General features: G+C 41.8%; 3 protein-coding genes across 8 annotated transcripts in view; 2 read left to right on the forward strand and 1 right to left on the reverse strand.

Moving 5' to 3' along the window:
- KIF2A (kinesin family member 2A) overlaps positions 1-7545 on the forward strand; it is a 62192-nt gene extending 54647 nt beyond the window's left edge. For all 4 annotated transcript variants that reach the window (XM_061368663.1, XM_061368665.1, XM_061368664.1 and 1 more), the window contains 2 exons: positions 240-375; positions 5737-7545. In XM_061368663.1, the coding sequence (XP_061224647.1) occupies positions 240-375; positions 5737-5822 (222 nt within the window). In that variant the 3' untranslated portion in view covers positions 5823-7545. The remainder of the gene's footprint in view (positions 1-239; positions 376-5736) is intronic.
- On the reverse strand, positions 7502-15282 carry DIMT1 (DIM1 rRNA methyltransferase and ribosome maturation factor). Of its 3 annotated transcripts, XM_061368667.1 has the most exons (12): positions 15177-15282; positions 14875-14948; positions 14363-14449; positions 13928-13989; positions 13727-13820; positions 13591-13640; positions 12636-12759; positions 12436-12528; positions 11483-11547; positions 10822-10885; positions 10218-10324; positions 7502-9475 (listed from the first exon to the last, which is right to left on the reverse strand). In XM_061368667.1, exons 1-12 carry the CDS (start codon positions 15235-15237, stop codon positions 9433-9435), a joined length of 924 nt encoding a protein of 307 aa, XP_061224651.1. In that variant the 5' UTR covers positions 15238-15282; the 3' UTR covers positions 7502-9432. The 3 variants fall into 3 exon arrangements, with proteins under 3 accessions (XP_061224651.1, XP_061224653.1, XP_061224652.1); XM_061368669.1 differs by lacking the exon at positions 14875-14948 and having other exon boundaries at positions 15177-15245; XM_061368668.1 differs by lacking the exons at positions 10822-10885; positions 11483-11547.
- Positions 15283-17227: 1945 nt separating this feature from the next.
- The window catches only part of IPO11 (importin 11), a 95109-nt gene continuing 85765 nt past the window's right edge, over positions 17228-26571 (forward strand). Inside the window, exons 1-3 of the mRNA XM_061368671.1 lie at positions 17228-17307; positions 23358-23437; positions 23685-23837. Coding sequence (XP_061224655.1) covers positions 23700-23837 — 138 coding nt within the window. The 5' untranslated portion in view covers positions 17228-17307; positions 23358-23437; positions 23685-23699. The remainder of the gene's footprint in view (positions 17308-23357; positions 23438-23684; positions 23838-26571) is intronic.

Consider the following 26571-nt stretch of genomic DNA (forward strand, 5'->3'; position numbering starts at 1 on the left):
ATGAAGAAAGAATATAGAACACTTACGATTTTGTTTAATTAGCAATAAGGTTTCAATTTTGCTTAGTTAAGAATAAGATTTCATTTTAAGATTGAGATCTGTTACATTAAGGTGGCTAGACAGAGAAAATGTGATTGTCCTGAGAAAAGGTCTGATTCAGCTCTTTGTCTTGAAACTTGTCTGTAAACTTTGCTTATGTATTTAGCTATTTTGTTTTGTTTGTTTTAACTTTTACCTAGGAATCTCTTCGATGGCTGGAGGATGAAAAAGCTCTTCTTGAGATGACAGAAGAAGTAGACTATGATGTGGATTCTTATGCTACCCAACTTGAAGTAATTCTAGATCAAAAAATTGAAATTCTGACCGAACTTAGAGGTAGATTGCTTTTCATCACTTTGGTGTGCATTATTAGCTATGTGTTTTCATATGCCATGGAGACTTGCAGTAATAATGAGGATAAAAATATTTGGTTGTGTTTTAGGGTCTTTATTCCCCCTTCTGTTACCCTGCAGTGTCTTGTGTCGATGCAGGAGTCACGGACAATGCAGGAACGATCAATGTGATCAGTGAATGCCAATTTATTACAAAGCTTTAACTCCTTATATACCATTTCTTACAGCCACATCGCATGAGGCTTGGGCTTTTATACTGACCAAAATGCACACTCATTCAGACACAGGTGGCCAGCCTATGTTGGAAGAAGTGGCCAGCAGTATTTATAAAGGTCTCCAAAGGTCAATAGAAACCTGAACATACTTATTTTTACCAACCTCTAGTACATGAGTATCACAGAGAGAATGTATTAAATGAATTGTATATGGGATATAAGTCCACAGTCTGTCACAGTCTTCCCAATACTCCTGATAAGAGCATATAAGAGACCTTCCCACTGCGGGTCTTGATGCAGAACATACACCACCAGGAAAGCCCACAATACATTTGCATCCCCCACTGGTCTCACTTCTCCCTTTACAGCTGTGCATTTAACATGAGGATCTGGGGGATATAAACAGGACTCCTTTTCCAGATGAATAGGTTCCAGGTCAAAAGGACCATCCAGGTCAGCATCAGAATTATCAGGCATCAGAACCTCAGGAGCAGCAACAGCAGTCTGATGGAGGTGCACAGGCTCCTTCTTGGGGTCAATAGGGTCCGAGTCAAAAGGATCATCTTCATCTCTGTCCTCAGTCTTCGCAGCCGCAGCGGCAACCGGTGAAGGTTGGGGGGGGGTGTTTTTGGTGGGGTTTTGTTTTGTTTTGGTTTTTTTTACTTTAACGTAAAAAATGTTGCTCCCTTCACTTTAAGAAGGACTGAAAACATCCATAAAACGGATGTCCTGAGCTCAAACTTCAATTCAATCAATCGCTGACAAGGGGGGTGTCAGGCCATCGCTGAAATACTGCAATAACAGCACTTAACTCTAGTGTTTGTAGTGAATTGGAAAAATGACCAAGTATCTTCTGCTCTTTCCAGCCATTGTCTGTTTGCCAAACATATCTGGCTTTGTGATTGATTTTGCTTGCATCTGTAAAGACAGTTAATCCTACAACAGGTTTACTAGGATAAAAAGTAACATGTTCAAGCTGATTATTCTTTAGCATTGTAAACATGTTATGAGCTGGAAAATGTATATTAAGAAGATCAACAAAACCTATCAGAGCAAACTGAATAGCAGAGCTAGATTGTTGTGCCCAGTCTAACCATACCCTAGTTAGTGGCAAACAAATTTGTGGTGGATCACAGCCCATAATTTCCTGAAAACATGAACGACCTCGTACAATCAGAAGAGCAGATACTGCTAACCGAGTAGTTACAGTTTATGTAGGAAAATCATTCTAAAATGCATAAAAGATCAGTCTTTTGAAGATCCCACTGTGTTAGCAGACTAAATGGGTAATACTCACTGTTGACAATAAACAGAATAACCTGTAAATCTGGATTCCATTGAGAAGCATAAGAGGTAGTGATTTTTGTCATGTCATCTAAGGCCTCATATTGAGCTTTTGATAGAACTCCCTTTTTTTTTTTTTTTCCTTTTACTCACCCTTTAGAAGGGGCATGGGATCAGTCAGATCCTCATTTGTGATTCCACACAAAGGGCAGATCTATTGAATATCACCCACCAATTTCTGCTCTCAGACAAGGTTTTATCTGTGTGGTAATTTTAACTTTTAGAGGCCTAATTTCAGTTCTGGAAATAATCCACCCCAGATATTCCCAAGGGGCTTCATGTTGCATCTTGTCTGGTGCAATTACCAGTCCTGCTTTCACTATTTCTGATCATAGCAGGCAGAGCAGATGGTCCTTGTTTAAATCTTTGCCTGCAATTAGGATATCATCCATATAGTGATAGATAATACATTTTTGCAGTCTTTGTCGGATCAGTTGCAATGCCCAGGCAACATACAGTTGACAACAGGAGAATTTTTCATACCTTGAAGCAAAACAACCCATTAATATCTCTTAACAGGCTCTCCTTTGTTAATTGCTGGGACAGAGAAAGCAAATCTTTCACAATCGCTTGGGTGTAGAGGAATTGTGAAAAAACAGTCTTTTAAATCAATTATTAAATCCCAACCCTGAGGTAATCATTGAAGGGTAGGCAGGCTAGGTTGCAAAGCAGCAACATTCAATTGTCTTGTGTCCGAATTTGTCACATCTAATACATTTATCTGCAAAACCAGTAACCCCACTGTGGGGGGGAGAGGTTGCTGGACTAATTTTCTTTACAGTACACTGTTTCTTTTTGAAATGTCCTGTCCGTCCACAATTATAACATCTCATACCTTTAGTACCCCCACAATCGCCCTAACCTTATTGTAGAAGGGGTTTAACAGCAGCAGCGAAGGCAGTAGCCATGTATCCAGCCTTTTCCTCTGCTGTGCCCCCTTTAAACCATATCTGAAGGTGGGGAGTAAGCAACAATCGAGCTATCACATACAGATATCATATGGTGCTAAGATATATGCAGAAAAAATATGTGCAGTAATTGCCCAAGTATACGATGATTTTAACCCGTAGGATGTTACCGGTTGCGTTTACTACCTTTAAATCCAGCGCCTCCCACTCCTTTCCCGCCTGTGGGGTGTTAAACACCAGGAATGCTGAGGGACCCATAGCCGAAAATTCCCCCATAACAGTTGCATCTTTGATCATCCCATGCCAACGTCTAGCAGGGTTATTACCGTAATCCCCTACCCCGTGCCCAACACCCCCCTCCCACTCCCCTTTCTTTACTACTGGATTGTAGGAGGGTGGGGCAGAGGGTTCGGGGGTTTCTTTTGTCTCCAATACTCTAATTTCTTCAGCAGCTCTTGCAGTTGACCATCACTGAGGCTGGTTTGCATCTGCCGATGAGCCGAACTGTCTGAACCGGCTGAGTCTGAGTCGGGGTCAGGAAGGGGAGGGTACAAGTCCGGTTCTGCCAGAGACTCTGGGTCTGGTTCCAATTCCGATTCGGGGTCTCCTTCCTCTGGGTCGGAGGTGACCGCGTTTGTACTCTCTGCCTGTACTTTCGGGCGCAAGCAACGTTTCACTTTATCTTCCCCCTTATGCCGAGGAGGCTTCTGTGATGCTGTGCCGGGCACAATGGGGGGGGGGGGCAAAGACCATAGACGTAGCACTCTTCTCTACCTCTGACTGACTTTGCGAAGGAGCAGCATCCAGGAAAACGATGCCACCGCTGCCCGTTCTGATTTCATCTCCTTTAAAGTCTCAATTATCAATCTCCATAACGAATACTTCAGGGCTTCCTTTGTCCCTTTACTAATCTCATCCCACAGCGCCTGACCTATATGTTCCCATTCAGAAACCTCAAAGGTGGCTTGCACGGTGGGGATAAAGCCACGATCACAGGTCCACTTTAGCAGCCTCTGTGAGGTGGCACTATCACGTTGCAGTCCTCCCTTAGAGTATGTTGGAGTAGCCCATCACTGCCTGTTCATCTTTGGATAGCAAGTGCCCCTTCTCCTCCCCAGCTGCTCACCTGATCAGGGAGAGATCCCACTGTTTGCAGACATCTGACTTCACAGCGCCGGGGCAGTGCCGAATTTCGGCCGGCTCTCCGACCCCTCTTCTTTGATCGGACCTTCAAACTTGCACGCCATGAGTTACCGATCTGAGGGTCCCTGTTCGGGCGCCATTTGTCGACGCGGAAGTCACGGACAATGCAGGAAGGATCAATGTGATCAGCGAATGCCAATTTATTACAAAGCTTTAACTCCTTATATACCATTTCTTACAGGCACTTGCAGTGATTTGGCATATTATGATTGGATACATCTTGAAGACCCTTAGCCACTAACACACAATTGGTTAAGCACAGGTGTGAGAACTTGACCTCAAAGCTTGCCAACAGTCCACAGTTCTCATAACTCAGTGAATTACAGCTTCTTACCTTGCTTGCTGAAGCTTCCTCGGGCCTCTCACAGCCTTGCTGTATCTTTCAGGATTATTCAGAGTTTATGTACCAATTATCCATCCTCCTGTGAGAACACTGTCTCCACAGTCTTGTAGAAGGAGCATTTATTGTTCTGCCTAAGAACATGTTTGCGTAAGTGCTCATCCTAGTTTTAACGAAAAAATCTATGCTTTACCTCCAGGAAGTATAAACTCAGTCCTGTAACTTTTGCCTGTCCCTTTCCCCCCTTTTTTTTCCCTTTGCCCCAAAACAGTAATGGAAAGAAAAAAAAAGTCCAAATGGACTGTATGAAAAAGGTGATGCAGTAAGGAAGAAGTATTTCCTGCTCTGTTGTTTTCTGTAGTGTAATGGGGACAAAGCTCTCATTTTGAAGACTGCGTAAGAACAGCATTGAGCTCTCAGTGGCTTGGTGGTTAGCTTACTTCAGAAGCCTTTCTGTCTGCATTTTGTCAGTCTCTGTTGAAAAACAAACTGCACATACTTCTTAGAGCCCTAAATTGACTCTTCCACTTGTCTTCTAAAATCAGTTTGTTGGGTTGGTACACCTTATGGAGATGGATCTTTCAGTTTAGTTTCTGTAACTGGTCTCCAGCAGTCAGGCTATACTGGTAGAAGTTTAAGGGTAGGGTTGGGGGTTGAGGGATGACGTTGGGCTGGTTTTGATCTGTGTTAGGAAACTCCGTATAAGATAAAACCATAGTTTTTACTCTGAAATAGAAGTATGAAAATATGCCACACTAATTTTCCTAGGTTTTTCCCATTAGTGTTATGATGAAACTAATGAAAGATGCATTTCCCTATTTATAGCGAATAACTTCCAGAATCTGATCACATATGCTTTTCACATTCATAGAAAAATGGGGGAGTAGAATTTACCCTGCTGGGTTTTAGAATGTACAGAAATGACTGATTGTACACTTATTACAATTTTGTATGCCTCTAAGGATAGTTTAGAAGCTGCTGAGAAGGAAAAGGATTTATGTGGTATGCATCTCCTTATACTCTGAGTTAGAAGCAGAATTTAAATGTGAACAGGTTACATGCTGGGAATGCAATTATGCAGTTTCCAGATCCCCCCTGCCTAGAGACAGGGGGTAGCATCTAAGAAGGGACTGAGTTGCTCTGCAACTTGTTTGTATGGTGAGTATTGAATTTAAGCTTGTCTTGATCCTTTTGTAGTTTGTAGTGCCAGCTATTTTTGTGGAGGGATGTTCTTTGTTGTGCACTGGGGCTGGGATGTGCAGCATCAGGGCTTAATTTTGAGATCTGTGTTGAGCAGGGACACATCAGTATTTATTCTCTCTCTTTCATTAAAGACAAAGTGAAATCTTTCCGGGCAGCTCTGCAAGAGGAGGAGCAGGCCAGTAAACAGATCAGCCTGAAAAAACCACGTGCCCTTTGAAACAGTCCTTTGCTGCTAAAGGAGTCCATGAACCCGTACTGCTGTAGCACACATTTGTTACAAAACCCAGTGGCTGTAAGAACTCAACTACTTGAAAGTGTAAAAACATTAGAAATGTCTGTGGAAATGTCCTGTTTCTTATTCACCCGAATGACATTTTTAAGTTTTGTGTGAAATGCTCCTATGATGTCTACAAAATGCTTCTAGACCAGACAGCACAACCATGCAGGGTTCACATCTGTGAAGCACTTTGTTTAAAATATTTCACTTACTCAAATGGTGAGGTTTTGGTTTGGGAATATTTGCCATTTTTTAACAATGAAGTAAAGCTGTGGCCATTAAAAAGCTGCAGTTTCCTTTTGGCTATGCTCAGTTTTGTTACAAAGACTGGCTGTGCAGTTTTGTGTTTGCATGCATGCACACCTCACTAGTGGTTGTATGTAACTACTCCTCTGCAGAGAGCTGTGCTTTACTTCTTCCCATTCTGTGCCTTGGTGAAGGCTACTTAACCCTCAGCATCATCTTCCTGAAGCACAGCCTTAATGATAACATTCCTTATTTGTCAATATAGATTATTTCCAGTGTGTGTGCATTTTTAATGTGTTTTGAGACTTTTTTTGGTGGCTAGATTCATTTCACAGGATGTGCCATATCATTTGAACAGGAACTGCAATAGCTGTTAAGAGTGTACAAACAGCTGGACATTCCATCCTCCTTGTAAAAATATGGAATTTAGATTTATTTGAGTACCATAAATAATGGCAATATAATTCTAACATTTCATTCTGTAATTAAAAAAAAAAAACCCAACAAAAAAAAAAAGGATCAAAAAAACCACAAAAATAAAAATTAGTTGGTGTATAATAAAGGGTGATGTTTAAGTACTAAGGAGAGTTGTATCTTTGGATAATGCACATATACAGTATGTGTTATGGTATGTGGTAATGTTGTCAGAGTAAAGGTACGATCTGACCTCTGCATATGGATAACTGTCAAAGTTCAGGGATCCAGCTAAATGCATACATATTGGCCTTCCACATACTGTTAAAATTTGGCTTTTAATGCATGACAGAGTTACATGTTCATTAACCGTAGTTTGCAGGTAGTTTGAGTAGCTGTTGCTTTAAGAATAAATGTAGCTAATACCTATTTTTCCCTTTGTACAGTGCCAGCAGCTGAAAAGTGGGTTGAACTTGCATCTTTTGGGGATTTTGCACAATACCTCTTAACCTGGCGCTAATAGAAATCAAGTATCTGAATTCTTACCAATGGCGCCATGTGTATCAGCACTTCTTAGGTGGTGGCACTCGAGTTATTTTTGCAAGTCAGTATCCAAAAAAAGCTGACCTTTCATGTAAGAACTTCTTGTCAAATGAAGACTTGTAGACCTCTCTAGGAGTTCTCCCAGTTCCCAGGAGTTTGTATTAGCAGACTTTCCCTTGGAATTGTTTAAAAAATACTTTTGGAATATAAGCCTGTTTGTTTGTGCCAGTCCTGGCAGGGGATAAAAGGAAGGCAATTGAAAAGATTGTTAATAAGCCAGGAATTCTTGTAGTGTTTAATGTTTCTATCTCCCATAGAATGCTAGGCTATGGGAAGCTCTTGTCGCATCATGGTTAAAAAAAATAAAAAAAAAAAAATAAAAAAAAATCTGTGTGTAAACATGAACTGAAACAATGTAGATTTTACATAATGTGTTTAATAAAATTAAGCTATTAAATGAGTTACATGTGAGAGTTTACTTCTGTGGAAATTCTGTTGTGCTTTGTAACCGCATCAGTGTTACTTTTGAACAGAAGGCCTCTGATTTCAGAATGAGTATTTACTTCAAGAGCCAGCTCTTTGTACAGACTTGTCATACATGAAGAAGTTGCCCAGAATGCTGTCCTGAAAGTTTTGTGGCAGGTCTTAAAAGAAACATCATGTGTCTTTCTGAGCATTTAGGAACGTCCTCCTTCACAGTTGTAAGAAAAACCAGTGAAACAGAAAGCAGCAGGTTTTGGTAGCAGGTGATAGTACAGTACAGGTTATCGTACAACACCAGAGAGCTGCTTTAAAGACTTCTCCAGCAGCTTACTTTCTAAAATGCCTCTAATGATCAAGACACTCTGTATCAGAAATAGCAGATTCCCTACCGCTCCTCTGTGCAAGCCTAGAGCCACAACCAGGCTGTGGATTACAGCAGGTGCCAAAGCAGACAGGAATGACAGATGCAGTAACATTTCAGCAGCTTCCTACAAAGTGACACAGATCTCCAGCACTTGCTCCTTCTGTATTAGTCTGAATGTATCGCTGTTGCTACTTACCTCACCCATACGTTGGTTCTCTATGCAGTGAACCAGCACTAGAATCATTAAATTAAAAAATAAATGAGCAATTTGGTTTTTCAAAACTTCTTGGGATGCTTGTAGATTCAAGTGCGTGTTTCTGTACGTGCTTCTGAATCAATGACTTGTAAGAATTGACACTGGATGTGTATAAAATGACACTGCATCTTTGAGAGTTTTTGCCAATTTGCCTCTTCTCCACTTACTGTGGTTGTACTGAAAGAAGTATACAACACATGAAAAAATTACTTATGGTAGCTAATACATGGAGCTGTGCCTTCACCTCTGCATGATGCTGCCGACTGAAAAATTACTTTCTCCTGTAAGACAGACCAAAGTGAATTTTTCTTTTGAGAGCTGCTACAGTTAATACAAAACTCCTTAAAAAAATTGCCTTGTCCTTAATAATAAATACATAGTAATCCAAACGCTATTAAGGCACTTCTAAGTCTTTCTGTCAGGACATAGGCATGCATTCCTGTAAGACTCACTGAAAGCTTTGATCTGTGCTAAAACCTTTCCCTCCCTTGATGGGTGAAGTATTTTTCTTATAAAAATAGCTGCTTGAATTTACAGTTGGCAAAAATAATCTTTCTGTCTATGCTAATGAGACGAGCCCTTTGGTAGCTTTCTGCTGGTTCCTGCCATGGTTTGAGGGCAATAAAGACGGCATAAGGAGATGACACTGGTACTTTCAGGTACCTCTGTAGTGTTTTTGTAACTGATTCTGAGCTGGCAAGATAAATGCTCGTGTTCCTGAGAAAGTGTTACTGGGATTTCTCAAAGAAAAGCTGATTGCTAACAGAACTGGAATAGGGGCACACACCAGAGAACACACGGAAGAGGCCGGCATTTCAAATTAACGTGTTTAAATATACTTTGAAAAAACGCACAAAAAATATAAATCCCAAACAAATGGAATGACTACAACTGTTTTTGTTGCCCAGGCTAGACTTAGGGTTGTACTGTTGAGCACTGTGCAAGAATTTACTGAGGCAAAGTCAAGTCCATGATCAGAGAACACAAACTTCAATCACGGCAGCATCCATCCATGTTATTTGGTATATTTTAAAACATACAGTCATATGGGATTCCAGCACCTCACTTCAGCTGTGAAGCATTTCTCTCTTAAAATAGAAAGCATCAGCTTCTTCCCTACTCTCTGTGATAAAACTGCGTGTAAAGTTTTAAGAACCAGAATGTGCATGTACACTGTAGCCACTCTGGTTTAGATAAGTCTGCGGTGACAAAATACAGAAGATCTTCCATTCTTCAAGTAGAATCTATGAGAAATGGATGCCTTCTGCATTGAAGCCATGTAGCAAGCTGAAAGAGTGAAAGATTTATGTTACAATTTCCACTAATTTATATTTCAGCTTACAGCATTTCTAAGAGGCGCTGGCTGGTGAATAATATATAAAAATAGTATGAAAGCAGCCATTGATAAATTGGAAAAAAGAATTGCTACAAAACCTTAAACTAGATGCTATTAGCAAATTCGCCATTTTTGAGATGTAGGTGTATTTTCAGTGCAGTTAGTTATATTCTAACTAGTTACTAGCAAGTTACTATGTTTCTTCCTAGCAAGTTACTATGTTTCTTTAAAGAGTGGTAGCTGTAAGTCACACTGTGAAAGAGGATTTATGTTGCCACTTAAATTAACTGACCAGATGTAAGAGCAGAGTATAGCAGTTAATTACACTAATTTCAAAATTATGCTATAGACTACGGCCTAATCCTCAACACAGAGAAGTGCTGTGGAAGTCTCCAGGGATATTACAATAATAAATTCCATTATTAAAGCCATTTTCAGAGGCGGCTAAAGGTTCTAGTACACAAACACCTGAAATAGGGATCTTTGGCTACTTGATTCTCAACAACGTAACCAGCAGCTAAAATAAACATAGGGTTTTAAGTGTTTACACTCAGGACTGGAAGCAAGGAGTGTCTGGTATCGAGAGGAAAACAGAGTTAGTACTACTACTCTGTGACCCAATAATAATCTGTCCTTACACAGGCACAGAATTTCAAGAAGCTTAAAAGGAAGGCATAAAGGAAAAAAGAATACCTAATAAAATCATCTATATCCATTGAACGGGCTCGTTTTTCAGAGTAACCTGTATTTTCTAGGACTGCCTGTATTTTCTCTGCAATTTTGAAGTTTTCAGGTATTTCCTGTCAATGAAAAATAGGATATAAATTAATTTTCTATTCATAGCACAGAAAATATATAATCATTTAAATAATTATTCTTTTCCTGCTTTTAGAATGGTTCTTGTTTCAAGTAGCTATATTTTTTTTTTTTCTTGTTTGGACTTCTGTATTCTTATATCTGAATTTTTATACCCCAGCTCATTCACTATAAATTAATCAACAGTACTGCTAAGTATACACAGAAAGTTTTCTCATTAGATTCTTACTAGATTAGTAGAAGTCCTTGAGATATGTATAGCCAATCTATTAGTAACATACTCAGCTTTCAGCTCTTTCACAGTGATTTAATGACCCTTTTAGATTTTTCTTTAAGTCAAGTTTCTCCTCCCTCAAACTCTCTCAGAAAAACCTTAACACGCTAAAGCAGCTTTTCAATGGTAACTTTTTACTCTTATAAAAGTCAGTATGTAGGACACAATACACCGAAATAGAATTTGATATATTAGAAAGGAGCTTACTGTATTATGTAAGGAACAATGAATTCGGTAATTATGATCCAGTAACTGCTCTACAGCACTTGACCTGAAAGAAATGCAAACTTAGAATAAAAACTGAGCTTTAACTAGGTTTCTTGACTTGATTCATTGTTAATCTTTACTATCAAAAACTGTACCGTCTACATAGAGCTGTTCTTTTTGAACAGCTGCCTAGTTTTTTTACTAAAGAAAACACTTGTGACCTCAGCATAAATCCTCCATCATGGTTTATCACAGACTGTGCTGGCATGCAGGTAACAGTGCTATGCATTTGCACCAGAGAAATGGTTAGCTGAACGGGCTTTCAAACTTTGAAAAGATGTCCTTTAACAGAAGTTACAGAATCACAGAATCATAGCATGGTGTGGTTTGGAAAGCACCATTCAGTTCCAACTGCCCTGCCATGGGCAGGGACGCCTCACACTAGACCAACCTGCCGTTGAACCCTGCCAGGGGTGGAGCATTTACCACTTCTTTGGGAAACCTATTCCAGTGCCTCACCACCCTCACAGTAAAGAACTTCTTCCTTATATCTAACCTGAACTTCCCCTGTTTAAGTTTGAACCCACTACCCCTTGTCCTATCACTACAATTCCTAATAAGGAGTCCCTCTCCAGAATCCTTGTGGGCCAAAGTTACTTACTTAAATGCTGCGGAGAGTGTCTTGTTTTTCCTAACAAAGGCTATTCTTACCAGACCATCCCACTCCTGAAATTAAAAATGTCAGAATTTACAGAGAGGAACATGCAGCTGCTACAAAAAAAGACAAGTCACTACTGACAACTTCAGAACAAGAATATTGAACACATTAAAATTTTCCTGGAAAATATCTTTCTAAACAATACAAAACCAGTCCTGATTTGGACAAAGCAACAGAAATAGAGGACAAAATTCTTCACCCACAAAAACCTTTGAACTGTTGTTGAAAACTGTTCTTGAAATTGTTCTCATGTGCTGAAAAGAAATGTAATTGAAGACTATATGACTAACCTTGGGGAAGACTAAAATGGTCCCAAAAAAAAAGCATCAAAGCATTTTCTTAGAATCACAGAATGGTTTGGGTTGTAAAGGATCTTAAGATCATCTAGCTCCAACCTCCCTGCTACGGGCAGGGACACCTAGGGACACTAGACCAGGTTGCTCATGCCCTGTCCAACCTGGTCTTGAACACTTCCAGGCATGGAGCATTCAGTGTAATTTTAAGAATACTATCCTGTACACACTCATCTGAAGATAAGCCTTCTCATAGATACCCCTGTGATCGTAACCAATAAAGTCATCAGCCTGAAAGGCCTCTGGGAGGTAGAAACCACCACGAAAGGGGCATTATTACTAGCAACTCTCCAACTGACATGGAGATGGCACCTCAGTCTTGTCAGAAATAGTGTAAATAAAGCTGGAACAGAACTGATGGTGGCACATTCAGGTAACGTCCTAACGCAAGCCTGATCAACAGAGGAGTAAGTATTTTGGAATTATGTAAATGCCAGTGAGTAGCTGGTACTTAACAGTAAAAACAGCACATGGAACTGAGTAGTAAGTGAAAAGTGAAATTAAGTATTACCACTAGTATGCTACAATGTTGTACATGCTCACCTGAAAGTTGACAGGTGGTGGTGGGTTCTTTGGCTCTATTCTGACAACACTGGATTCCACTTTGGGAGGAGGCCTGAAATTGTTCTTTCCAACCTGTTAGGAGAAGTCAGGCAGCTGTATGAATAAGCAGCAAATCCTCACATACCTAGAAACATTCTTCTGTCTTTGGTAGCTCTGTTACCTAATGCAGAATGATGTACCTTCATCAGATGATCCACTCGAGCTAGTAACTGAGTATTAATAGAGAGTCTGCAGTATAGTTTAGTTCCTGGTTTGGCAACCAAACGGAGTGCAAATTCCCTTTGAAACATAAGTATTGCACACCTGAGAATAACAGAAATGAGAAAATGAATTCTAAGTAATCAACTTCTAGATCAAAACCAAACTAACACACTTGGAAAGTACAGTATTTGCTTCAGTACTTCAAAACAATACAAGTTTGCCAAAAACAAGATGTCTTAATTAGTGCAGATTGCGTTAAAAAAAATCCAAAACCACCCCCCCCAAAGAACATTTTAAAGACATCTGCATCTCCTTAAAGACAGAATTTGATTTTGTATACTGCTAAGTGCATCAGGATCAAAGAGGAGGTTAGTCTCAAGAGTTCTGTGCCTGACTGTAACTAATCATTTTGAATAATTCTATGCTGAGTCCTCCAAATCCAAACTCCCCACACTCCAAAACCTGACCAGTAATGTCACTAATGTCAACGCTCCAGGGAAAGAATTCAAGAACTCATGTGCATTGAACAACACAAAACTACCTGAGCAGTTACTTTTTCGGACCATGCAACAGAAGTGTCTTAGCTTTGATCCTACCTTTTCCACTCCTCCTTTCTCAGGTAAGAAGATATCTGAAGTGCTACAATACCCTACTTATCCCTGGAATAACACTTAGTTATATTACTAGTGTCAAGAGGTCCAACTCCGATTTTGTCAGCTGGACACTCACTGACGTCAAGACTATGTTTTCCCCTCAATACATTGCCATAAACTAATTTCCAGCCATTGGCAGGTTTCATATTATAGAAAATCTTGCGTGTGGTCCCGATCCATCAAACTGATACTTTAGGAACAAAAAAATTTTCATTTGAGAATATTTTTAAAGCTATTTTATATTCTAGCAGGTAATACAGAGCTCTGTTCTTCCACATACCTGAAAAAAGGTCTATGAAGCAGCAACTTGAAAACAAAAGGTGAAGAAATCTGAAGAAAGAGTAATGGTGTTAGTATAATTTCTGGGCAATTATCATTTAGAAAGAAAAAAGTTTTGCCACATTGTTTAGCCATACCTGGTAGGGCAAATTAGCCACGCATGCATCAAAGAACGGCAAATCTGTTTTCAAGACATCTCCAACCCTGATTTCTAGTTTGTTTGCCAGACTCCTGGGGAAAATATGGTATGGTTATCCTCAAAGAAGCATGTTGCCAAAGTTTTTGCCAATGCAGCTCCACTGCTTTAAGAGCTTGGTATTTCCACTTTTGATACTCACGTGCCCTGCACTCTCTTCTGCAGTTCACCAACAAGTCTAGGGTCAATTTCACAAGCAATAACCTGAAAACAAAGTATGTCATTGCAACTTTGTACAGCTCCTCCTGGCTGGGATTAAAATTTCAATGGTAAAAACCCTCTGTATCTAATGGTAGAGGTTTAAATAATTCTATTAGTCTATGCACCTTACTCCTTCTCCAAAAACATGCATGCCTTATCACATACATGGGTAACAGCAATGTAGTTTGATAAAACCACACAAGATTTACACAAACAACAAAAAAAAAATTAAAATTATGCAAAGGTTAAGAAGAATATTCATAGAGTAATTCTACTTATTTTAATCAAGCACGTGAAGACCCTTCTGCTTGCCACAGTCTAAGCCACAATGTGGTTGGAGCTTGGGAAGGTGTGCATGTGGTGAATTCACACTTACTTTTTTAACTTTCTCTAACATCTTTACTGTCAGGTTACCAGTTCCTGGGCCCACTTCCAGAATGACATCTGTACGTCGTAGGGCAGCCTAAGAACAAATGGCACTGCAGTTGGTTTTCTAGGACTGATTTCAAGCGAGCTTTAATTTCAAGATGAAAGGTACATATAGCTTGCTAAAAAGCTACAATAACCTAGCAGAGGCGCGTGAACATAATTAAGAGAGTGACAAGAGGGAAAAGGTGAGAACAAGAGTGTCCCAATTCTAATTTATGAGAGATCTTTAGCAAAGTATAGAAAAATAGAAATAACCAGCACATCGAAAGAAAGTGGCATGGAAAGGCAGTAACTGCAGCACAGAACGTAGGTGTCTCCACAGCCCGGGAAGGCCAAAGTAAGGGAAGCGGGCAGAGCTCATGACACGCTCCTCCAGCGAACGCTCGGCCGGCTGTGCCCGGCACTCCCCCAGCACCCAGCCGCGCTCCCGGCCGCGCCGCCTCCTGCCCCGCCAGCCACCTTCTCGATGATGCTGTTGACCACGAGGGGGTTCTTCAGGATGTGCTGTCCGGCGCCGGTGTTGAAGAGAATGCCTAGGGCAGAGAGCGGAGTCACACCCGCTGCGAGCGCGGCGAATAGCGCCTCAGCTCAGCTCCGCCATAGGCACCGGCGCTTCTCCCGGCTCACACCGCACTGCCCCGGGCCCGCCCGCAGCACCGAGGCCTCACCCCAGCATGGCTGAGCGCAGGCCGCGCCAGGTGGCAGCCCTGGCCATGGCCTCAGTCCCCGCGGCACCGCCGATCGCCCCGGCACGCACTCACCGGAGGCACCGCCCTCCCCGCGCTCCTTCCGCAGCCGCTTCCCCGCTCGCACCTTGGGCATTGCGGCAACACCGGCCCACGCCACTCCGCTCCCCTCACACGTGCCGAGCGGCACTACGACTCCCGACCAGCACCGCTTCGGGCAGCCGCGTCAGGAGGCACAGCGCCCCCCAGCGGGCCGGCGGTGCGTGCGGGCTGGTTCGGTGGCTGCACAGCGGGCTCCCGGTGGCGGGAGGAGCCGGAGGGGCTCTGAGGAAGCGGCAGCCGCGAAGAGGCACCCGTTCAGCGGCCGGGCGGCACGTCATGACAAAGGCCCTCCCCTCGGAAGGAGGCTTTCCGGGAGTGGTTGCTAGGCCGAGCGGCGCGACTGGGAATGGGTGCAGCCCTGACGTCATGCGGAGCGGCAGCGCGCTTGTTCAGTGTCTCGTACCCCAGATGGCACAGACCTGATGCACTGAGCCCCGCACACCCTGCTCGGCGCCAAACGCTGTGCCGACACCACATGGAATCATAGAATCAAGGTCAAATCCAACCATTAACCTGGGACTGCCAAGTCCACCCCTAAACCGTATCAGCAAGGGCCTCGGCTACGCAATTTGTGAACGCTTCCATGGACGGTGACTCCACCATTCCCTGGGCAGTCTGTTCCAATGCCTGACCATCTTCTCTGTAAATAATTTTTTCCTAATATCCGATCAAACCTCCCCTGGCGCAGCTTGAGGCAGTTACCTCTTGTCCTATTCCTTGTTACTGGAGAGAAGAGACGGACCCCACCTCACCACAGCCTCCTGTCAGGTAATTGCAGAGATCAATAAGGTCCCCCTTGAGACTTCTCCAGACTAAACCCTCCCAGGTCCCTCAGCCGTCCCTCATCACACTTGTGCTCCACACACTTCACCAGCTCTGTTGCTCTTCTCTGGACCCCCTCCAGCACCTCAATGTCTCTCGTGTAGTGAGGGGCCCAGAACTGAACACAGGATTAGAGGTGCATGGCTATCCCTATACGGTCCCTCGGCACGCTCAGACCGCCGTTGCCGCTGTCCGGAACGACCACAGACACACCAGGGAAGCACGGCCACAACCGCCCGGCTCTGCGCAGCGGATAGTTCCTCCACTACGCGGCTCGCAGAGGCCCCCCGGGCCCCGCCCCTCGGTGTCACCTCCTGGAGGGCCTGGAGCACGTGGCTCCCCACGGGGAAGCCGTGACGTCAGGCGGCGAGTCTCCGCCCCCCGGGGCGGTTGGAGCACGTGGCGTACAGGCCCCCTCCCCTTCGGCCCCCCCCATCAGCCGGCTCACCGCGGGCAGGACTGGTCGCTGAGAGCAATCGTCACGGGGGTGCGCGGCAGCAGCAGCTGGTCCCGGCTGATGGCACAAGCTCCGTAAGCGGCAGCAGCCCCGTGTGCCCGGCCCGGCGGCAGCCGGCAGAGGTGAGCAGCCCTCGGGGAGCGCCGCCCCTCGGGGCCCTACCGCCGCCGCGACCTAGCGGGCGGTTGGGGGCTGCGGGCACAGCGTGCTGGCCGGCCTCCCGCCTCTCTCTGCGTGACGGGCGGCGCGGCGCCGAGCCGGTCGGTGCTCGGGCCGGGCGCAGTGATGGCAGGCGGGAGGGAGGGAGAGAGAGTAGGCCGCGAGGAGGACTGGGGGGAGGGGGGCGGAAAGCGGCTGCAGCTCGCAGCAAGGCAGTTGCGGGGAGGAATCGAGCCCAGGGCGCCGCGCCCCGTCCCCTGTGTGCGCTTCGGTGCTGGCTCCCGGCTGTCCGAACAACAGCAGCACGGGTGCAGCAGGGGCACCTGCCTGTCTTCTGTGCTGGATTCTGAGCACAGCCTGCCTTCGCGCGCTGAGCTGTGTGGCAGCGGGCAAGTGCGCTCTCGGAGTCGGAGAGAACTGTTACCTTATTTCAAGGACGTGCTTCCGGGTTCTTTCCCCGAAACGGTGTTCAGTCAGGGTTGAACCGACGAGAAGGCATCAGAAGAGCATGAGGCATTAAGCTGTGTGGTTTGTGTGTCAGAACTTGCTTTTCATATGAAAGAGCCTTTGTTAAAGGTAGTTATTTTCTTCCTATAGGTTGGAGAACAACGGCTGAGGTTTCCCTGTAAAACACTGTATATCAAAGCCAGAGTCAGTGCAGCAGTAGTGAGTTGTTCCTCCAGTTTGTTACCTTGGAAGACAACAACACGTGTAAAACGTAAGAAATGTGGTGCTGATACTCCTCCCAGATACTGCTTCTATGTACTTTGTGCCCCATGTCTCATATTATATTGCTATTTTTGAAGTCTAGAAAGACTGAAATGTGGCAGCATTTACTGATTACATGTTTTGTTTCCCTATCCCTAGCAGTGTTTCAAGGCTGGGTTGGACTGGGCTTTGAGCAGCCTATCTGAGGGAAGGTGTCCCTATCCATGGCAGGAGTGTTGGAGCTAGACCCAACCCAAACCATTTTATGTTTGTATGAAGTCGGTTGTTTTGTTCCCTTGCAAATGTATGGCAGTCGTTGATTTGTTTTTGTAACTGGCATGATTTTAAAATTCGGATGTATTTAAGTGTTATCAGAAAAGTACCTGAATACTCTTTTTGCCTGTATCAAAAGATTAACTACTCAGGAAAAACATTAAACCAGCACGGCAAAATGTTTGATAAGAGACTTGGAGTATTCTAAGAAGTAAACTGTGTATGCAGATAATTCTTTAGAAAGAGAATTAAAGAACAAAGAGTAGAATAGGAGTGAGTCTTGGGGTTTTGCCAGTGAAAGGAGATAGAATCATAGAATAATTAGGGTTGGAAAGGACCTTAAGATCATCTAGTTCCAACTCCCCCTGCCATGAGCAGGGACACCTCACACTACGCCATGTCACCCAAGGCTTTGTCCAGCCTGGCCTTAAACACCGCCAGGGATGGAGCATTCACAACCTCCCTGGGCAGCCCATTCCAGAGACTCACTACCCTCACAGTAAAGAACTTCTTCCTTATGTCTAGTCTAAACTTCCCTTTTTAAGGGGAAAAATTTTGAAGCCATTACCCCTTGTCTCATCACTACAGTCCCTAATGCACTTGTACTCCTGTGTGAGTGCAGGACATTGGATTGCTAACAGCAAGGAACTGGTATTCATACTTGTGGTTTCTGAAGATGCCATCTAATTGTGCTGAGGGGTAATAATTTGATATATTGCTTATCTTCTAGGTGTAACTGAGTTGTTTTGGTTGTTTTTTTTCTTTTTTTCTGTCAGGTGTGGCTTGACCTGTTGTTTCAGGTTTGTGCATATTCAGTAGGATGTTGGAGAGCAGCTCTTCCTTTTTTTTTTTGTTTTTTTTTAGCAGACGCACCAGGGCTTCTTCAGATCCTAACACATGCAGAGGACATACAGATGCTGTCTGTGATTGGATGGTAATAGAGCCTTTCTTGGATTTACAGCTGACAGTATTGTACATTTTGTAAGGAAGGGTTTTCTTTTGATTCTTCTCCCACGCAACATGTGCTGCTTAGTTATGATGGGTATGAACCATAGGAAAACAGAAAGAAGTGAGCAACCTTCCTGAAATTGCTCAGTGTTTGTTGTGAAGACACAGTCCGAGACTGATCAGTAAAGGTGGGAAACGCTAACCTTACCAGAATCTCTGGCTGTTGTGATTCAACGTGCATACTCTGCTTTCCATCTAAGAAAATGTTGCTTATAAGGTTGACAGTGTTTACAAACTTTTCTATACGTGCCTTATGGCTGTGAAGGTGCCTGAGAGATGGCAGCTATGTAATACTTGCCTCCTCTGTTTCATCTCTAGGACAGTCTTGTAGAACTTGTTCAACAGTGAGTTAAGCTTTAGAAGCACTCAAGAAACTGTAGAGAAAATCCTCATCCCTATGTTGTAACCAGTCTGTGGTGCAACCTGTGTCCCTCTACCTTTGCTGTGCACCAGCAAAATGTGATTTGTAAGACGTTCAAATTGTCGTTATCCCACTATATTACAGCTATATTCATGGACCTTTGCTGCTCTGTGGGCCCTGAGAGCATCTGTGTGTCCTCTGCATGAGTTATGATCTGAAGAAGTCCTGATGCATCTGTTAGGAGAAAGAAAACGGAAAAAAAAAAAAAAAAGAGGGAAGGGGAAGAGTGATGCTGAAAGGAGAGTAGTGGGGCGGGTAACAACAAATTAACAGTTGAGAGATCTGGGTAAATTCCTAAAGTATAGCTGTATTCTGTCTGCAGTAATTGATTTCACAAAGGCATCTGTTCATAGCAGTAACTAAACCTGTGTTTCGGGAGGATCCCATTAGCACAAGTTATAATCTGATGCCCACATTAAGTCAGTCATCTTTAAAGGTGTATGCAGAGGGTAAGTTCCCAATAAAAATCCTGTTGGTAAGAAAGGAACTTAAGGAGAGACTTTGCAGAGTTGAATTTGCCTGTTAGGACCTAAACCTGTAATGATTTGACACTGTTGGAAGTCCCATGTTGCTCCTTCATCCCATAGCCACTTCTGATGTCTGTGGAAGAGTGGGTTCAGATGGCTTGACACTTTGGCTTATTTGTTGGTTTTTATTTTTTGGTTCTGTCCCCGTACCACCAGCCTTTGGGGGGCAATTATTAACTTGTTTCTGTCATAATATGAAGGTTTACTCCAAGTTTGCTTGACGTTTTGATAAGACAAAGAAACAAAAGATTGATAAACAGGATTAGATCCCAGGAACTTGTAGTTCTTCTTGTAGGAATTACTTTTGCTTGACTGTTCTCTAGCTGTCAGGAATGCTGAAGTCATTTTGAAGGTATGCTATTGCTTTGTTTTTCTGTATCTGAGTCTGGTAATTGGTTGTTTTTATTGGGGGAGGGGGAGGGGAGAAGAAAATAATTGCTTTTTCCCCTCTAGCATTAAGATTGATTTATATGAGGAAAAAGAGGGCTGCTAATACCACAGCACTGCATTTTACTTGTAAAGGAGGTCCCTAAATGCAACTTCTCATTTACAGTACTGGTAAGCACTGAATTCAAAGTCACTCATCTCCCAGTAGCTGTCACAGTGTTTATTATAATTGCAGTCTGATGAACACGTTAAGCAGACATAAGGCAGCACTGTTGCAGTGCATCCATTACATAGTGAAGAATCTCTTTGTGTCTGTTCTGCCTGCTTTTTTCATGCCTAGCACATTTACCTCTCTAGCAGTGCAGTGAGAAAGGACTGGGAAGCAAACAAAAACCTGCATTTTTCTCACTCCCTCCAGCTTCAGGTATTTAAGGGTGCAAGGAGGAATAGAGGGTTGTGCTGTTTATTTTGGTGACCGTACCTCTTTGCATCATCTTAGTTTGGTTGTAGCTATCTTAAACTGAAAGTTCAAATTAGGTGTAGTAATGCTTGATTTTAAAATAGTTATTTGCTTGGGGGTTTTTTAATGAATTTTCTTTTTATATCCAAAAAAATTTAAAACTAGTCACTTCCCTGAAGAGAGCAGAAACTATTTAGGGGAATTTCTTAAATGTAAAAGCAGTGGACTACTTCATATTCTGTTCTGTATGTGCTCCGATAGTAAGCTTGTAGTAAACATTGCATAATTCTAGCCACCGGCCCTTTTGGGGACAATTATTAACTTGGCTCTATAGCCATTTGTGCATCTTGCCATTTGTATTTGCTATACATGTATCAGATGTTTTTCCAGTGAATATTACTATCTTTGATTTTGTCATTTTGCTTGTGACAGCTTCTTCCAATGTTTTGTGAGGACTGTTTGCATGGAGTCAAAAAAACAACTGTGCAAATCTATGGAAGACTAAATCTCCTGGGGGCTATAAGATGAAATTTCCTGCCTCTCACTAGGAAATCCTTGCACCACAGTTTTCTGGAGGATGAGACAGCATTATTCAGAAGTGTCACTAGATAGTCCTGACGAGGGCATCTATTGTGATCTTTGGCAGAGAGAGAACACTGTTAAATAATTTTTTGTTTGTTTGAGCAGCAGTAGCTGCTCTAGTTTCTGAATTAAAATAAAAACGTTTTCAAGAATGAGAAGTCGTAATAAAAAAGAAGCTTTGTGAATATTTATCTTTTATTTTTTTTTGGTCTTCAAATCTGCCAGCTAATCATACAAAAATAAGAAAACGAAAAAAAGTCTCGTGGTTTTTGTGTTTGTACTGTACTAACTTCTATAAACAAGTCTAGTGCAAACTGCTCTAAGTGAAATACATAAAGCAGTGTTCCCTTGGGTGGAAATGTTCCTTTTCTGCATTGGATTTGAATGTTGCTGAGAAATAATTTAACTGACATGATCTTATTTTTGTAGTACAAAATCAGTTGACCATGAATGCTCAATAATAAATTTTTTTTTCCTCTCAAACATATCCTTGCAATGGATATTTAGCAAATATCTGGGTATGTGCTGCAGATTCGCTATACGGTGTTATGTATGTGTAACAACAACTATATGTTGCTATACAGGCAGTTTTCCTGTGGCAGCTCATTACAGGAGAGCACTATTCAGCAAGACGCCTTAAATTAGGTTCTCTCAAGTAGAAGAATTTATTTACAATTTTGTTTACACGCATGGTCTGCTAGCTCATTAAATTCTGGAACTTCTCTGTTTTTGGTTTTGATCTGATAATTGAATAGGTACTTCAGAATTATACTTTATCAATAAAGTCTTGTTTGATAGTATAAGTCTAGATTTCTTTTTCCTCCCCTCCTTCTACACTGACCTTAGTGTCTGCAGTATTGCTTCTCTCAAATGTTTTCACTCCTATCTCCAGCTGCAGTTTTGCAGGTTTTTCCCCCTTCTTAACTTTGTTATGGTAGAGATGCTGCCACTATCACTGATGGGGCTGGCTTAGCCAACAGCAGGTTTGTCTTGGAGCCACCTGGCATGGGATTTGCTGGATACAGGTGAAGCTTCTGGCAGCTTCTCACAGAAGCCACACCTGTAGTCCTCCTTGAAAAAGAACCCTTGCCACACAGACCCGACTGTGAGAGATAAAAAGATGCCTCACTTGGAAGTGTAAAGCAGATTGAGTTACTTGTTTTGTTCAGTTAAATCCTGTGAAGAGATCTGATTTTGGTTTCATGTATTTGAAAGTATACCTTCTTTAACCTTAGACCTTAAAATTTTTAGTTATTGTTGAGGATGATTGGAGACTTAGAGCTTGAGAATAGTTAGATTTTATTTTTCTATTCTTTTTTAATTGTGCAGGGCTATTACTAGTATAAAAGGTCTTTAATCTTGTTGCTGATTTTGTTGTTAAGGTGGTTTTCTCAGAAAAGCAAAGCTTTAAGCTTGTGTCATAATAAAATTTATTTTCTCTAGCTTTTTTATCATCACTGTAACAATTTTACATTTCCCCCCCCAAAGATTAGAAAAATAAGCTACTTTTTTAGCATTAAACAAAATCACATTCTCAAGCCAGTTTGAAGAGAAAGTGTGTTTGTTTCTTTAGAAAACTTAACTATAGAAGTGTTTAACATGTAGCTATTATGAGAAGTTTACATAGTTTGTAAACAGAAGTTCGTATAGACAGAAAAAGTTAATTGTTAGACTCCATAGTTTTATGTAAGTTGCAATGCTGTTTCTGTGGTCATTATGAATGTAACCTGAGTCAGTTGGAGGCATTTTATTTTGCCTTTGTAGAGTACAAGAATATGTTTATTTTGGAAATTAGGCAGCTGGCATTCTTAGTTCAGCTGCTCAGCTATGCTACATAGGTAATGAAGAAATGCAAATATATTGAGGAAAATTCAGTTTTATTTAAGATTTTAATTGTGAATCTATAATTTATTCTCTTTTAATCAGTATAAAATCATAGAATAGTTAGGGTTGGAAAGGACCTTAAGATCATTTAGGTCCAACCCCCCTGCCATGGGCAGGGACACCTCACACTAAACCATCTCGCCCAGGGCTTTGTCCAGCCTGGCCTTGAGCACTGCCAGGGATGGAGCATTCACAACCTCCCTGGGCAACCTATTCCAGTGCCTCACCACCCTAACAGGAAAGAATTTCCTCCTTATATCCAGTCTAAACTTCCCCTGTTTAAGTTTTAATCCATTACCCCTTGTCCTATCACTACAGTCCCTAATGAAGAGTCCCTCCCCAGGGAATGTCTAGATCAATTTGATAATAGAATTTAACTCTCTGAAATGGGTAATTTTCTCTTTTGGAGAAAAACTATTCAGAAAATACAAAAATACGAAATACTCTGCATCTTTGTCTCTTTCAGATAACCCCATGGTTTACTCTGCCTTCAGCTGAAGACATCGCTGATTGAGGCTTTGCTCTTAGCTGTTCTTTACAGGAGAGGTAATTGATTTAAACTCAAAATATTTCCATTAATTCCTCAAATCTAGTAAATTTGTTTGTAATGATAGGCTTTTGCTGCTGAGAGATTTCTGAAAACAATATAATCACTATCTTGAGACTACTTGTGAGTAGGTGTGATGCTATCTTACAGTGTCTGATGAAAAATCAACATGGGGTGTTTAGAGAATATAAATGGAAAATATCTGTATTTGCATTTTAATAGTGTTTTTTTCTTCTCCTTTTTAAGTGTTCTCAGATTTTCATGGATCTCAATAGTGCTAGCACTATTGTTTTGCAAGTCTTGACCCAAGCTACAAGTCAAGATACAGCGGTGTTGAAGCCAGCTGAGGAACAACTGAAGCAGTGGGAGACACAGCCAGGTTTTTATTCAGTCCTGTTGGTAAGATACAGTGGAAAAGTGCTATTTAGTAAACTCTTGAGTAATTTTGAATGTGGCTTTCTATAATATTCTTGAACCGTGCGGTCTGGCTCAGAGAAGGCTTGAGTCATTATGGTCCATTAAATAGTACCCTTGTGGTGTGCATTAGTAGTCATTATCATCATTGTCATTATCAAAACAGGCTCCCTTGAGACATTCAGAAGAAGGAGGAAATGCAACTTCTAGTGGCATAAGTGAGCGGGCTGTAATGCTAAACCTGTTGTTGGCCTATTGCAAATTGTAGCTTGTAGAAGGCCAGGAGGACCCTTTACTGCCCCATGAGGCAGGGACACTTGAATATACCAAGGCATAAGCTGCCTTTTCTTTATTTTGGAGGATGGTGTATTATGACCATTTTCATAGAAGTTCCCCCATGCTTTTCATCACTACTGAAGCATGATACCCAGCTGGGATTGCTTTCTTTCATGTCAGTGGAAAGAGACTCCCTGGGGAGATTAGTTGACCATGCTGGTAGTAAGTTTCTTGAAATGAGAAGAGTGAATACTTACAAAGGTGCTACAACCCTTGATGAAACAGACTCATTAATATGGTGCATGGTGTTGAAGACGCAGTCAAAGACAAGAAACAACTGTTTCAGAAAAGACACTTAGTAATTCTCCTAATTCTGATTTGTGTGTTTGTAATGTCCTAAAAAATGTAGATAAACTGCTTTTCCAGACATCTGTCGGTGCATATGATGAGTGTTTCAGAGCTGGGGGGGAGACGTGTTTTGTTATCTGTATACCCTCCATTTAATTTGTTTGGAAAGTTGAAGGCAAGTCACGGGATTTAGGTGGTGGGTACAAGAAAATCTTGACTTTAGGGATGTCAGAGTGTGTTTTACTGCTGCCTTTGCCACAGTGTTTCTGTGGTGATAAACAATCTTGACAGAAAACAGGAGAAATTGCCACTGACTGGGCATTCTTTATTTTCTGCGTGTTTTCCGTGAGAGCTTACAGCTCAGGTTGTAGACAAGGTGAGCACTCACAGGTGTAACTGAAGTCGACGTTAGTTTTAAATATAGGGGCTAAAAATGCAGGGTTTAGAGAGATCAAATGCTGTGAAGTCTATTAATGTAGTTAAGTAGCCCTGTTTGGGACATAGCAGCCTTTCTTCTGGTGTGAAGTATAAACAGTATTCAAGTGTGAAGTATAAACAGTAATCTTCCAAACTAAATAGAAGTAGAGAATCTCTACTTCTTAGATTTAATTATGACAGGGGGACTGCCTGGGATAGCTGACACCTTCTTGGCAGAGCAAAAGAGGCTGGGGGAAAGCAGGTGATTGTAAGTAGAGATCTGGTGAGACAGTTAATCTCTGTGGGAATTAGGAACTTGCATAATTTACTATGAGATACATTTGGCTCCAGGATGATCAGGATAGAGAAAATTATAAGGAGCCATGAAACATGCATCTTTGAACCTATGATTTTTAGTTCTTGGTGGAGTTACTAACATTATCTTCTCTGCTCTTTTGAAGGTGTTACATACTTCTGAAGAACAGAACTTAAAAGTTAGACACTGTCTGTTCTTGAAAAGAGCACCAGTTCTTTTCAAAATACCTGTTGTATCAATTTGTGAAGTATAGCTTCATTCCCATTATTTCTATGACAGTGTTAATGTGTTGTATGAAATACTTCATGGTTTAGGAAGTTCATATATTGATACAGAGTGTATAAAGAGGTTCCATTTGTTCCTGTGTAGGCATCTTGTCCCGTTTTTTTTTTTTTTTTGTTGCATTTCTTATCCAGGCCCAGTCTAGTTTTAAGGTATTTTGATCTGGGGAAGCTTTCCCTAAAATAAATATTTTAACAAAGGGGGGAATGGTAATTTGAAGACTCAGTGGGAGTTTCAGAACAAGGTAAGTTTTCTTTTTCCATGTTTAATTTGTTTTGCAGTGCTTTCTTTTCATGGATGTGAGGCTAAAGTGGTGTTTGAAGTTTCTTCTTAGTATCATAAAAAATGATTAAAGTGAATTTGGAAAAGGTCATATCTTTCAGACTATCCCTTTTCCTAAATGAGCTTCAGGAAAGGAAGATGTATTACAGATCCTTTCCATGTTGTGTGGTGTTTATCAGTGGACTACAACCTCTGATGTTTTTCTAAAGGTTCTAGGTTATAGAGAAAGCTGTTACTATTACAGAACTACAGTCTGAGAGAAGGTTAAGTTTTGAATTAATCATGCAAATGCTTGAGGGGCTCCCAGGTATCTATAGTGCAGAGTTATTTAAACAGTTTATTTATAGTTCTTCACACTTGGCAGTCAAAAGTAGGAGATGCTGTTGACCTGCATCTCTACATTTTTTTCTGTCACTTCTTAGTGGGCATCTGAAAGCAATTGATACAAGTGGTGCGCTCTTTTTCTACACTGTATAGTAAGACTGTTGATCTCACGCTTCTGGCTCCCTAAACGAGGGAGTAATGTCTTACCCCTTCAAGAAGGATCCATCTGATACAGTGGGAAACAGGAGGAAGCTGCTGTTCAAACTAGTACGCCTGTATGAAGATTCAGTAGTTTACCTTCATTTTAGCTTTTCCTGGCTGCTAACTTTACAATGTTACTGTATAAAAAATTCTTCTGTGTTTGTCTGTATATACATATAGGTACATAAAAGTGTATATGGATACATACATATGTATGTGTATAGGTATCTTGCTTTTTAGTAGTGGAAACTGATGTCCTTGAATAAGTATAGG

Source organism: Neopsephotus bourkii, unplaced genomic scaffold, assembly GCF_033783945.1.
Source record: "Neopsephotus bourkii isolate Nb327-2 ecotype Australia unplaced genomic scaffold, CSIRO-AGI_Nbou_v1 NB_1436, whole genome shotgun sequence".
Taxonomy (NCBI): Eukaryota; Metazoa; Chordata; class Aves; order Psittaciformes; family Psittacidae; genus Neopsephotus; species Neopsephotus bourkii.

What these genes read in the sequence shown, in the direction of transcription:
- DIMT1 (XM_061368667.1), bottom strand. Translation starts at nt 15,237, where the DNA reads ATGCCCAAGGTGCGAGCGGGGAAGCGGCTGCGGAAGGAGCGCGGGGAG. An exon ending in CGGGGAGGGCGGTGCCTCCG is followed by an intron (nt 14,949 to 15,176) that starts GTGAGTGCGTGC and finishes TCTCTGCCCTAG; the next exon opens with GCATTCTCTTCAACACCGGC. An exon ending in ACACTCTCCGCAGCATTTAA is followed by an intron (nt 10,886 to 11,482) that starts GTAAGTAACTTT and finishes CATTTCTTTCAG; the next exon opens with GTCAAGTGCTGTAGAGCAGT.